The sequence below is a fragment of the Lissotriton helveticus genome, chromosome 9, assembly GCF_964261635.1.
Source record: "Lissotriton helveticus chromosome 9, aLisHel1.1, whole genome shotgun sequence".
Classification (NCBI taxonomy): Eukaryota; Metazoa; Chordata; class Amphibia; order Caudata; family Salamandridae; genus Lissotriton; species Lissotriton helveticus.
The window spans coordinates 180,496,325-180,511,026 of NC_136070.1; the positions used below are offsets into that span (position 1 = coordinate 180,496,325).

Here is a 14,702-nt window from a genome sequence, read left to right on the forward strand (position 1 = left end):
ACATGTTGGACGATGAAGTACGAGGCTGAAGTCTTTTTAATAACGTTTTTTAATGGCTTTTAAAATCATTTTGTAGAATTGATTTACGTTCTTCTTGTACCATGCTTTTATGATTTAATACTTGAATTGAATAAAGCGAATTTTGATTTGTGATTGTAGAGTATGAGGGTATGCTTGTGGAATACTTTGAAGCATGGGTTTGGTCTGAGTATTAGGTTCTTCAGGAATAGGTGTGTTCGAGGAAAGTAAAAGGAGGCAGGGATGCAAGAATAGACCCTGGGAATGGAGTACTTGGGGGAGAAGAACATGGAGAGAATAATTTGCAGTCTCTGTATCGTCTCATGAGGATAAATCCAGCATCAATTTGATACAAGGTCCGTTAGTTTGGCGAGTGGATAACAGATGTGCGCTCAGGTCAGTAATGATTGTAATAAAGAATGAGGCAAGTATTTACATGTGAATTATGTCTATGGGTGGTCGAGACATTTGAGTGGTGGAGAGTCAGGGTTCATCATCTTGTTCGGGATGACTGTTCACATAGGAGGTTTTCTTTTTAAGCACACTCTTAAATGGAGAGGGGGGGGATGCTGAATGAGGAGACTTGATGGATCGCTGGAGGGAGGAAAGAGAACAATGCCAAATGTGGGCTGCCAGCGGGGCGGCAACCCAAGCTGCCATGGTTGCCACCACACTTGAGGCTGCACCCCTGGGAGTGGAGCCTGGGACCATGTCCAGAACAGTGCACTAAGTCCCTGGTGACTTATTCTGCCACTGGATAACAGTGCTTCAGTAGCAGTTTACTTTCCGACAAAGTCCCTGTGGCAGACAAAGCAGAAATCAAGACTTTTTTTGGACCCTAATGTTGCTCATAAGAATGAGCCTAAAGGGACAAACTGTTTTGGACACTTCACAGAAGGTGGAGCGGACAACAGAAAAATGGCTTTGATGCCAGTAACGCCAGTCATACCTACTTTGCTGATAAAATGGCACATATTACGATGGCGGTAATGCACACTGTTCAGATGGATCTCCAAATGGCAAAACTTAAGGCGTAAGTGACTTACATTCTAAGATGGAAGCTCTGTGTGGTAAATTCCATTCCGACGTTGGATAAAAGGAAAGGAACCCTTCATAACCTCTGCAGGAGGTACCCACTTTTGAGTCCTGGGGCTTCCGACAGCTCTATCAAAAGAGTCATTGGTCAGAGAATTCTAGAGGGTTAGGATGGATCAGTAGGGAATGCAATGTGAAGGGGATAGGCACCCGGGAACTATTTTTCAGGTTCTCCCGGACAACATTGAGAAACAGGTGCGCCTCACAGCGAGGTAGTAATGGTGGCTTTAAATGCCTACACAGACGGTGAAAATAGTGTTTAGCAATCCTGCAGAAATCTGCTCTGGCACAGTTGTTTAGACTTTTCGGACTTACACCTTCAAACGCTAATCAGGACGAGGGAACTGGCAGCTGTGGCCTAGTAGTCTTTGTGCTTTTCCCAACGAGAAACATGGTGGAACCCTAGGGAAGCAACTGGTCTTCTCACAAGTGGAGTCTACCATGGCCTTTCCTAGAAGTCCAACTCTGCAATCTGACTGATTATCTGTACTGGTGTCACATACCTGCAACTCTGCAGTGTTAAGAACGCTGGTTTTCAGAATTGGAAGCACAGGGATACTTACTAATGAACGGTATTTGAGGGGGGATTTGGGTGTAACATTTTGCTTTTAAATTGTATTGTTATTTTGCCGCTCTACTCTCTCCACTTCGACCAATTGTAGCATTTTAGGCCATTGAGCTCCAACAACAGTTTAGCAATATGTGAAACTTTTTAGTACAATTATTATTGAGTTACATTTGCAGTTTCAATGCTTTTTTAAAATTAAATCATTGTAACATACATATATTACCATTTTGAAGTCAACACCACAACAGTGTAAACTCTTCGCCAAGCAACAGCCTTTCCCCTTGCAACAACTCCTTTCCCACTTAAATCCCCCCAGGAACGGATTGACGCTACCAGACACAGGGCATTTGGCAGGGTGGGGGGGGGGGGGCAGTCTCAGTGCTGTCGGGGGTCGGTTTTCTTGCTGGGAGGCTGGACAAGTTACATTCCCAGCTTGAAGAACTTCAGTGCTTGAAAAATAAACACTGTACAACAAATGGTGTTAAAGCGTGCCCTGTGAGAACAATCTCTTCAAAGCCATTTGTTTTGCATTTAGGTGGTCCCTGCCTCCTGCAGTGTCACCACAAGCAGGGCTGACCTTCAAGGCTTTAGGGGGACGAGGGGCGAGTGGCCTGCTGCAGCTTGGCTCAGAGTCCAGTACGTATATGAAAAAGACTCTTGAAAACAGTGTATTTCTTTATAATGTGGCAGGTTCACTGCATTTCTGTTAAGTATATTAAATTAAGTATTTGCATGTAGTGGCAATTATTAGAAGCAATAGATTATAATTATGAACTTGGAAACATTCATGCCCCCAACACCACTGCCCTTACGACAAAGCTATTAGAAAACCAAGAAGACGTCAAAAGTATTTTTCCCTTAAATGTTGCCTTAGGTGTTGCTAAAGATGGAGTAAAGTAACATAGTATTTTGCTTTTGTGCAGAGCACACCCCGAACGGATGTATTTCAAGATGCTCTGATGTGATGAAGGAAAAGGAGGCACGGGGGGGGGTGTGAAAAACGGCCTAGGGTAATACAATGTGGTCAAGGGGAAGCTGGGATTTATGAAAGTTTCCTGGTCTCAAGTTGTGCAATTCAAACACTACATAGTAATCTCCTTCTCTGTCCCATTTTAGCTCAAAGCTTGATGATTTGAGTTTAGTTCTTTAAGGCACTAAATTAGAGCACCGTGTTAAATATATCCAGGCTATATAGGTTTCTTAAGAATTGGTAGGGGTAGTGTTTGGGAGAGAATTTTTTAATGCAGAAGGCCAAATGAACACTAAATCGCCCACAGTTGCTCAGTGCATTGCAACCATTTGCTCCACGTAGCTAAGACTTTATCCATAGTCACCCATTCTTGAATTCTCACCCACCCATTCTTGAATTCTCACCCACTCACTACTCACCATCCAACTATTCATTCATCAAGCCATGCAGGCTGTCTCCAATCCCCATCCATCCACTCACTGGACAAGATTCTATAGTGAAAATGTGTTGTAAAACGCCCCATATCTGCAATTTTTTCTTTTAAAAAATATCTTGGAAGGGGGGAATTTGGCCAAACCTCCCTTGTAGTGGTCAGGCTCACCCACTACATGCAGGATGGGGGCCGGTCTGACAAAATATGACAACGCTGCTTTTGGATCCTAGTCTGGCATTGCCACTCCCTCCAGTGAGAAAACTTAAAATACAAGGGATTGCCTGATATTCTGCCGCAGATGTTCATAGGGTATGTCATTAGGGATATAGCTCTGTGCTGCCTGGTCTATTCCTGAACTTACAACCAGAATATCCAGAAACCAAAGGCACTGCGGGTAGGTGGGGTGCCCCTACTGCTCAGAACGTACAGGAAGAGAGAATTTCTTTTCTCTGTCTCCATGAATAATTGATTCAAAGATACAGAAGCTATTTGAAGCCTCCATATTGAGATGCAGAGAAGGTATGGGTATGTACTTTGTTATGCCTATAAGGCATCTTTTGTGGACGTTCTTTACTTGAGGTCGTGATAGAGCCCTTCGGCACGTGGGTTCTACTGTTGCCAGTTGGCTCTGTGCTGGCAAGAGAGGAGTCACGTTCAAGGCAGATTATCAATAAACTTCATCTTTGAGCACTTGGACTATGTTGGAGTGGTCACTACATATTTCTACATCTCTCCTTAAAGAAGCGTGGCGAAATGCATTACGTAGGATTCCAGAAAAAGCGGTCCTAACCCAGATACTGTAAGGGCTTCTTTTTAGCTACTGTATTCCTCCTGGGTTTTTGCCTGAAGAATCTAACCTCAACCTAGAAGTTAGGTTTCCTCCACTTTTAAAATGTGCTTTTGGTAAATAAAGCGTACCATGGGTATTCATGGGATCTCCAGCACCCATGGATCAGTCCTAGAAACCCCTGGTATGGATGAGATGGTACCCGGCCACTGGAAGGAGATAGGTTCAACCTCTGATGTGGAGGATGTGTGCAAGAACATTAATTCTCTCTGTAGCATGTCTCCATAAGCCTGATTAACCCCAGTACAGTTAGAGCCTGTTCAGTGGGGTTCTAAGGCAAGAGACGCCCTCAGTGACACAGTTCAGACCAGGTCAGGTATTAACAGCTCGCCCAGCAGGAAAAGAAACCAAGTTTTGGAGACTTGGTTCTTGCTCTGACAGAGGTATCAAACTTCATAAATAGGTGTACAAAGTACTGGAACATGAATGTGGACTTCAGCTGGTTGAAGGAAAAACCCAGCACAAACAACGAAGATATGAGCTGCAGCAGGCCAAATACAGGGGGGACATTCACATTGGGCCAAAAGTAGTGATTAAAGATAGAGTACGACCATTCCAGAAAGAGACCTTCACAAGTTAAAAGTTATCCTGGGACAGTGGTACAAGCTAGGGGTTGTGTTCAGGAGCCCAGAGAAAGTTTATTATTGAGAGTGCGGGTAAGGGGTATGTGTGACCGGTGCAGAGGCAATGGGTATGGTGACAGGAGCTAGGCCACCAGACCTATATACTGACATAGTTCAAGTCACTTTCCTGGAGCTTGATCACCAATGCCATAAACCTGCACGCCAGACTACAGCATAAACCCAGTGATTTTTTTTTTATCATACCGAGTATTAAGTAACGCAGAGTAAAATGTTAAAAGTGCAAAGTCTTTATGCAGATTCATATCGAATGAACCACTGTAGGCCCGTGAACAATCAATGTTCCATGTGTCATGAGTGCCACATACCGCAAACAATGGCTCAGGCAAGGCTGGCGCCGCTCTCGTGTATTATATTTGAGGGCATTAGCTCGGCAAGATAGCTAAAGAGATCTCAAAGTTTTTATTTTATGACTTAAGTAAGAACTGATGATTTTCATTACATAAATGGCTTGAGAGGTTACAGTTATTTAACGTTTTGTAACTGGAAAGTGCCAAAATAATGTGCAAATCTGCATGAGTTTATTTTTAAATATTTGAATTCTGTATTGCTGCTGGCAAGTGAAGGGAACAAAAACTGGAAATCGAAGGCTGGTTAACCTTTCTTCAGTTTTCGTTACATGTACCTACCAGTTTCAGATGGATAAAAGGGATTCTAAGGTTTCACATATTTACTCATTCCCATCAGTCAGAAACCCAAAATGTAATATACTGATGAAAATCCAGATATGCGCTAGGGAGAAACAAGAATCATTCTTAAGTTAATTGGGATGCATTAACTTAGTGAGAGGCCATCTCAAGCAATACCTAAAAACTCTACCATTGATTGCTTAAAGCGTCTAAAAGATCAACAAAGAATCAGATGCATGTGTTATAGCCACACCTAGGTAAACTATTGGTTTATAACCATAGGTTGCTAAGAGCTGAAGTGAGCCAGGCTCCCTCCCCCCCCACCCCTTTCTCAATCTGGCTGCAAGGTTGATATATCAATTTTATAACGTTACCTGGCACAAACTTGGACAGGGTCGGAACAAGCTGGAGAAGGCTTCTCCAACAAGTAGGTTGTGTGCTACTGGTAGCTCTCCAGCTACCTGTTAGTAGTTCTCCTGTGTGCAGCTATGCCTGCTAAATTAGAAGCTTTTGCTTTGTTGAATTTATGTTATTGTACCAAAATTGAGTGTGTGTATTTGAGACGAATGTATGTATTTTCAGAACTGATGTTTGGAGAAAAATGGCTGAATTTATGAAATATTTTTAAAGCTGATATATAAGTGATAGATAATGTTGTAGTGTATGGGCTTATTTGCTCAGTACTAAAAGGCACTACAGCAATGGCTGTTATCTATTACCCACATAAACATGTTCCAAATTGAAAAAAAACGTTTTTACATTACTGCTTGCAACTCTGGCTGGTACACTGCTGGTAATCTTGCGTATGGTGGCCACTAATGCAAACTTGTCTAATGTGGTCTCTCTTATAATATTAATAATAGTAGCTCGGCATGATTTTCATTGAACAAAAATAGCTCTCATCACAAAAAGGTTGGAGACCCCCTGCGTATAGTCTTCTCTTTTTATGCACAGGCTTAGCAACTGGAATAAATGGGATACAGACCTATAAAAGTATACACTCGGCTGTCGTGTACATTCTTAAACCCTGCGTTTCGGTGTAAGATGTCTACAGCATAGGGATAATTAAAGGTGTGACAGAAAAACAATTAGGCTGCACAAGCAACGGGACAGACTACCTAAAACTAATGTATATTACATTTATATCTTTATTAAATAAATATCGTTGAATATACAGAATGCATGACAGTGGAACTCGGTGAGCTTTAAAAAACTGAAACCTTACTTCTGAAAATCTTGGCCAGCATTTTTAAAAAGCAGCAAACATTAACAACAAAAAATGAGGATTATGGCAACTGAACTGGGTGGCGATGGCTCATAAGTTCCTTCTTATGTAGTCCAGTATGTAAATTGTGATACATGCATTTAACAGATTTAACATTATGTATGCAAGCAAAAAATGATCTCTGCTTCAATTTTAATTAAACAAATCTAAAAGCAGTCCATCTTCTGCAAATCTGATACTCACCTCTTCGTAGTAAATGCAGTCTGCAATGAGTATGTAGTCAGGTGTGGGACAAGAGTCCGACACATCCTCACCCCTAGAAATAAAAAGTAAGAAATGTACAAAAAAATAGATCACACACATACACGTAACTGCAAGTCTAAAAATGATGAACATAATATACAAAGCTATATATCTGTATGGTTTATGACGGTCTCAAAAGCATGGCTTTTCTGGCATGTGTCTAAAGTGGAGTAATACAAACATGTACACCAACCCATAAAGCGCAGGTTTGTTTTTTTAAACAAACTGTGCTACTTATGAAGGTCCCTGGTGTCAAGTTAATAAAATTTAGAGCACACACTACGATCACTCACCTGTAAGAAAAGCGACAATGTTGTTTGGCACACCCAACTATCCACATGACAGATATATCCCTCCCAAGCTGAACCAGTTCGCAGTTGCAGTTTGCTCCAAACAGTTTACCTGTGGTTTAAGGTAAGGAGCAAATGGACAGTTGGCAGCACATTTGGATGTTTGCTGCAAGTATTTTATTGCATGGAGATAAATAATATGCCAGATAAAGTTGCGGCATGGTAATGCCAGGTTCACGACTGCATATGCCTGGGTCCAAACTGAGGTGGCATGGTGAGTAAAAGAACGATGGATTTAACCCACATCTCTGACTGGGGGTGAGTGTTTGAAAAGTTTCAGAACTCCGTCCATCACCTTTTTGTGTTGATCGGTACCTAAATGCCGCATTTGCTTTGGTCCAACATCAAGGGACATAAAAAATGTTAGTAGCGGATTGCTGAAGCATAACTCATGGCTGCTAAGACAATGGTTTTCTTTTTAAAAATAGAGCAAATTAATTTTGCAATGTTACATTTATTTATATACCATTTAGGTGAGGTTACTCACCAAGAGTGGCTTTGATAAACTTAATGCAAAGTTCCTGCTCCACAAACAACTCATGTGACACTTTCTCTATATTTATGTGAGCCCAGAAACAGATTAAAATGCGTGGAAGGAGGCATAGCACCCCCCCCCCATATGAATACTTCTCAAACCACCCTGTTAATGCCAAACTCCAGTTCCAAACACAGGAATCTGCCAAGGACCTGGGTTGGGTATAGCGACTGAGTGTTGGCAACACAGGGAGTCTTTCAAATAAGAGTATCAGTTCCCCTGAATAGAAACAATTTGCCTTACTCTTACGTCAGACTACCCTCTATTTTATTCTCTTGCCAACAGATTATCGAGCAGAGAATACAGACAACACACAGAGTGCATGGAACAAAACACATACCACAGCACGGCCATCCCAAATTGAGTCATTATCAATCTGAGGAGAGTAGTTACATAATGTATGTGGGGTGCACATGCAAACGCCTGACAATTCTTGCGGATAGGTTCTGAAAACACATGTAATGATCTTTTCCCCATTTGGTACTCAGCATGAGAATCATCAAAATGGGAACTCATAATATGTCAAAGCAATAGACGATATAAGACCCATCTTTCCTGGCAAGGCTCGAGAGACTTTCCTCGGAGATTCAATTCCACCAGGAGGTATAAAACTACCCAATGTTAATGTTATTGTTGTTTCGGTAATAAAACAATCGGAGGGCTTGCTCACATTTTGATGGAGCAACCGTGTTGGAATTAGGCACATCATGCATAAAAAAAGAAGACAGAGCTCTTAATACATATTTAAATCCTAAATTATCTTGAACATTAAGTATGGACTGATACGACATAACCATAATGTCTGAAGAATAGAGTATAACTTCCAAGCACCTATTGAAGCAACAAGCACAAAACGTTAACAAATTGATGTAAAGGCATCACAGGAAGGCGAGGATTTAAACGAAGGCTTCACCAAAATACCCAAAACAATGTTCAGATCTTGTAAAGAATGTTGTTATAACACGTATCTGGGAGTAGTTTACAAAACTCCATCAGGTACAGAATAGATAGCATTAAAAATAACTGTTATAGTATATCCGTATCCAGAAACAATGTAATCTTAAAGTCTACAGCAACAAGCAAGATTTAGAGGATATCTCACAGTGCACGAACAAAAAAGGTATTATAGAAGACCTACCTGGCTGCCTTTAAAAGCTCTAAGAAAATAGGCTCACATGTCCGAATGTTAGTTGAAGAACTAGCCATTCAAGCTAAGATGCAAATGAAAGGAATGAAGAAACTCCTTCTGCTTATCAGAAAGGAGAGTAGGCTCCGAAGCAAAAATGAGGATTTGGCAGGCCTGGATTGAGGTAATCGAAGTGAATAACCAGCGGGTAAAACAACGTGTGGGATGATCTTGTGAATCGTTTTTAGAGGAGGGAGTTTATGTATAAAGTGTCTTCATTAAAAGCCCTCTTAAGAGCTCAAACACATGCCAATCTAGGGCACAAGCAATTAGCATTTGGAGCTGCGACTACTGCCAATGAATTAGACGATGGGAAGATTTCACATCCCGAACGTCCGCAAGTTATAACTTTTGTTTCTGTGCAGCAGCAAAGAGCCTGCAAGGCGTGCCTCCACATTTGTCACACCCAACAATATAGACAATAATTAAGATAATGTGATATAGGCACAGCAGCAGACAGGATATGAGTGAGTGACACATAGTGCACCTCAGGGCCACTCCCCTTGCTGCAGTAGAATAAAGATAAAGGACAGAACTATAGTTTCAACTCCAACATTTGAAGAAATAGTACATCTTTATCAGAGTCAATAGGTTTTGAGTACCCACTTGCTACCCAAGCAAACTCTGACAAATTCGGTTATTACGGATATCCACTTGACTGTGAATTAAAAAGACACATTTGCGACAGTTTCCCTAAGTGCGCAAAGGAAAACTGGGGTAAATCATTTTAAACTCTTATGATCCTTGCACTGAGGTTTCACCTTTAATGAAAAAAGATATTTGAACATTGCATGTTTAATTGCCATATGTACTGTTTGCCTTATCAGACTATATTGTGGCCTACAGGCACAAAGCCAATAATGTATTTTATTGGGGGGAACATTAAAGGAGCTTTTATCAGAACGAACAAAAGAACCACTGGCGTGGTGAGACTATGTTGGATTAACGTATTTTGGTCAGCTTGGTAACAGATTGCAGTCTTTACTGTTCCCTTTCATTTTTCTTCTTGGTTTGTGTTCTTATAACTCTACAAGACTAAAGGAATTTGAAAGATTTAATCTCTGGAACAAATGCTTTAAGCTTCCCAACAATGGGAATAACTGTATTAGAGCTTTAGTGTTACCCTTCCATGGCTTAGCAATAGCAGAGTCCACATTTACAAAAAGGGATTTGGGGCTGGGGATATCTCCTTGTGAGTATCCCCTGCTGCAGTGTCTATATCGGAGGTAGCATCCCAAAACCCCATTCACTTGGCCAGTGATAATTCCAACGGTAGAAGGCAAATTGACATAGCGAGTAAGTCAAAAAGAGCAGACTCACAGAGGCTGAAGTCTTAAAAGACAGCTTAATGTGCGACAAAAAGGATACATTCGTAAATAAAAAATTTAATGAGACTGAGCTATGAGTTGGGCTAAAGCCCTCCCCATTGGACACAAACCTAGGAACAGATAGACGAGCTGGGCATAGGAGGAATAACTTATTAGATAGGGCACAGACCTTGTATTTTCCTTTATGTCAGCCACTGTATCAACTACTCCAACATCATTTCTTGTCCCCCCCAAAAAAAATATTTAATCACATACAAGATAACCAATAATCGTACATGTGCACAATATCAGGGAACAATGCTCTTAACAACCTGACAATGAAAAAGAGTAAGCGATCATAGTAAAATAAACATATTCTACAGACTGGTCATAAACATGTGCATCACAGTTTTAACTTGAAACATAAATCAACGCACGCCTTTGGAGAAAAAAATGAGGGGGATTAAAGCAAACACATAAAATAAATAGAAAGCAGACAGATTGTGAAGGCAAAAATGCATTACATTTCGTCATGAGAAACGAACGTGAAGTGCAATTTCTGTTTAGTATATAACCATTATGCTAAAATTGTACAATTACAAAGGCTATGCGGACATGCAGACTTAGTTAGATATAGGAGTAGATTTTCAAAAAAGGTAATTTCTGAAAAGTCAAGACAACGCTTTCAACACAGCACACTTTAAAAAAAAAATTTTAATTCAAAGACATACCAACCATTTCAGCACCTTGGCTTGAATAGACCCAGAGATAAGGTGTTTATTCTTTTCAATATTAACATGGAGCAGATCCTGCAAGTCTTCTAAATCTGTTATTGTAACATGTGCCCTAAAATACAGCAAAATATAATTATTATGCTATATACCTCGCATGTGTCTGAAGAGAAATTATTACATGTAGGTAATTCATAAAAAGAAGCTTTTGAAAACATATTACATTATTATGCATGTATAGCATGCATTCAGCAGGAAATCAATTGTTTTTGTTTTAATTCAACGCTTTATATTGTATTGTGTTTACTGACAGCTTTGTTAGGCCATGGTAGGTCCAGGTGCCATTATGTCGGACGAAGTAAATTGCACACTTTAGCAAATGTAACTTTGTTTTCAAAGCAGGCAAGGGAAGCAGTGTTTTGTGAGAACAGGTACAGTATTTGCAGATAGGAATATTATCTTCCTTACAAGGCTGTTCAAGTGGTTCCTCAGAGAAAAGTTCAGGAAACCTGCATGTTTCTGCTGAAACTAATTTATTGTTATCACAGCACCTTCTTTCGTCAACTTGCAGCAGGCGAAAATGTATATATTAGACCACAATTTGCATGTTTTAGTGCATTACTCCAAGTGACCCTTTTTTGTGTGAGCCCTAGTTTGTTGAAAGGACAATAGTCTTCGATATTTTGCTTTGCAGCAGGCGAAAATGTATATATTAAACCACAATTTGCATGTTTTAGTGCATTACTCCAAGTGACCATTTTTTTGTGTGAGCCCTAGTTTGTTGAAAGGACAATAGTCTTTGATATTTTGCTTTGCTGCCTGCTAGTTTGCATCAAACACTGGTTGGACTTTAGCTTCTCTCCCTATTGTTTATTATGTTTTTTTTTTACACAACTTTAAAGAAATATAAAAATCTAAAAAAGGTAAGACACTTGCTGAAAGAACAGTCCGATTAAAAACATGTGGACAGATTTTAAGTCGGGATCCATGGTGGCCCATTTTAGACACCACTTCCCATTTCAGCAGACACCAGTACCTGTAACCTGCTCATGCAGCCGATTGGCGAAACCAAATGCCAATGTTTTGTTTTAGTAAAGGGTTCACAGGTGTCCAGGTAGCCCCGCCCCCTCCCCGCAGCTAATACGTAATGTTAGAGCAGTCGCCATTAAGTGTTAAGAAAGGTCAGTGCGTTAAATTGGAAGGTGCTGTTAGGTTCTGAGTGCCTAAACTTATTTAATTTGAAAGGGAGAATAATATTTGAAAGGAAGAATAACTGGACTGCTGCAGTACATTTAATGTGACAGTACCGGTACTATACTAGAACAAACAGGAACTCTATAAAATTGTGTGTACTGTATTGCACGTCTAAATTTGCACTTAAAGCACCAAGGATTGCCTAAAACGGTCAAAACTCTGTATAAAGCAGAACTTCAGCGATGAGCAGTAATTTAATGCATATTTACCCTAGTGTGGCCGCCACGAGTCCCACGGCTCCAGTGCCTGCGCCCAGTTCCAGCACCGAGCAGCCCCGCAGTACATGCTGGGAGCGTGGGTCGTAGAAATCCTCAGTCTGCAAGAACTTGGCCAGAACAAGCGCTGCATCCCACACCACACAGCCAACGTCACCCAGGCCGCGCTGCTCCAGGCGCAGCACCGAGCCGTTCTTCAACTCAAGCTCTCGTTGGAAGCCCTCCTGGCGCGCGCCCGCTGCCATGGAACGAGGCGGGCGGCGTTCGGTTTAAAGTGATCATTTAGTCCATCACTTCAACATGTCAGACTATACTTGAGTGCGCATGCTTACAGCCGCCGGTCATGCCGCTGCCATGTTGGGTGTGGGTAAACACGGCACCGTATTAAAAATCTAGAACGCTAACTCTCAGACCAAACAAAAGTGAGCGCTCCAGTCATTTCAGACTATATTTACCTTAATTGAAGCGGTGGCAATGAGGCAATCATAACATCTCTTCTGTAGCAATAATAGGAAACGGGAGCTTTATTTTAAAAATACAGTGATTTGTTCAAGCATATTTGAAACGTGATTTAAAAAATATAAGAGGATGAATTTTCAGGTACGGCCATGTTAGGCTACCGAGGAATAATCTATACAGTTTGCCTGCTCGATCCCGAGAAGACAGGTACACTGGATATATTCCTTATTTCGCCGTCAAGGAAATCTGGAGTTTTTTTCAAACGAAAAAGTTAATATTTGATATGATTCTTTCTAAATTGTGTTTCTGTGGGGTTGGTACATATTTGGATCAATTTCATCCTATTTTATCTCTGCCTTTCCCAAGCTGAATACTGTTTCCTAACAACGGGACTCCACTTGGTAAACGTGTATTTGGGTTAAAATTGTGCCTTGCTTTAATCTACCCATCTGTGACTCCAGCTAGGGCTGCCGTTGGAGACAGGTTACTTATAACTAGGGTATAGTATTAAAATAGATTGTATTTTATTTAGAATGTTTGATTTAGAATTCCTCCTGGAATTCTACTTGTTCACTCTGTTATGGAATGTTCTCTGTAATGCATCCTTGTGCATATCTTGTATTTCTTTGAATGCTCTGGCTTGTTCCATATTCTGAAGTTCAGATATGTTTCTTTTTTTTTTTTTTTTCCGTGATATAATTTTTTATTAGTATTTCATGTACAAAAACAATGCATATAAAATATTTAACAGTATTAGTCCATATGTGAAATAAATAATAAATTACATTAACTCATTTCAATATACTATGGAAAGGAAAATGTGTAGCATGTTAATTACACTGTCTAATTATATAAACATTGCATTAGATAAAAGATACTATCTGTAGGTCAACACATTAGAAAGTAAAAAGATAAATCATGACAAATATAGTAAAATCTAAATTATACAATAGAAAATTTAAATAAGATAAGAGAGCGATATGTATATATTATAAGAGATGCTAATATCATCAATCTAAGCAGAAAAAACTAAAACCGTTATAATCTGAATATCATATTAATAATGTGATAGAAGAGGAAAACTGTAAACATAGCCAATAAAATAATTTCCTTGCAAGATAGAAAAGATTCCATAAAAAAAGGAAAGATCTTTCAAATTGATAATAGATTAAGATGTATAGGTATGTGACATAGAAGTAGAAGAAGCACTATCTCTCACTGAAGTATCATCTAGTGTGAAGAAGGGGGCCCAAATTCGATTAAACAGATCTAACTGATTATTTACATTATATATAACTCTTTCATGGGAAGCAGTTTGTATCATTGTTGTAAGCCAGGATTCTGGAGATGGTGGAGTTGGAGATTTCCATAATCTGAGTATGCAGATTTTGGCAGTTGCTAATGCAGTATGCAGAAGTCTACTCTGAGGTTTAGAAAGATATTGAAAGGATCTGAAATCATGTAATATAATTGTGGACGGTGAAAGCGGTAGTTGCAATGAAACAGTGTGACTTAATGTCCGGCCTATGTAATGCCAATAAGATTGAATCATGGGACATCCACATATAATATGCATGATATCGCAACCATAATTATTACATCTCGAGCAATTCGTATGTGGAAGTAAGCTTGCCTTGTTCAACTTTACTGGGGACCAGTGCCAGTCATGGAGTAATTTGAATAAAGAAAATTTCAATCTGGATTCCCGGGCACCTTTACCTAAATTGAGTAATAAATCTATCCATTCTTGGTCCCTGTAAGTGGTGGATAATCGAGATTGCAATTTCTCCTTAAGAATATTAGTAGTGGAGTGAGAGAATAAATGTGATGTGAATATTTTATATAAGCCTGAAGTGACTCCTTTACATTTCCCCCAAGTAGATAAATACGATATTAGAGGTGAAATTTGTAAGGCAAAAGGAGGCAATCCAAAAAG

General features: G+C 40.0%; 1 protein-coding gene across 2 annotated transcripts in view; it reads right to left on the reverse strand.

The window, feature by feature from the left end:
* Nucleotides 1–12,601, reverse strand: part of VCPKMT (valosin containing protein lysine methyltransferase) — a 60,011-nt gene extending 47,410 nt beyond the window's left edge. For both annotated transcript variants that reach the window (XR_013600868.1, XM_078659713.1), the window contains exons 1-3: nucleotides 12,302–12,601; nucleotides 10,843–10,953; nucleotides 6,670–6,742 (exon numbers count right to left, since the gene is read on the reverse strand). Coding sequence is in view for 1 of the 2 variants with exons in the window: in XM_078659713.1 (XP_078515839.1) it covers nucleotides 6,670–6,742; nucleotides 10,843–10,953; nucleotides 12,302–12,552 (435 nt within the window). In the remaining variant the exon portion in view is untranslated. The remainder of the gene's footprint in view (nucleotides 1–6,669; nucleotides 6,743–10,842; nucleotides 10,954–12,301) is intronic.
* Nucleotides 12,602–14,702: the final 2,101 nt, after the last annotated feature.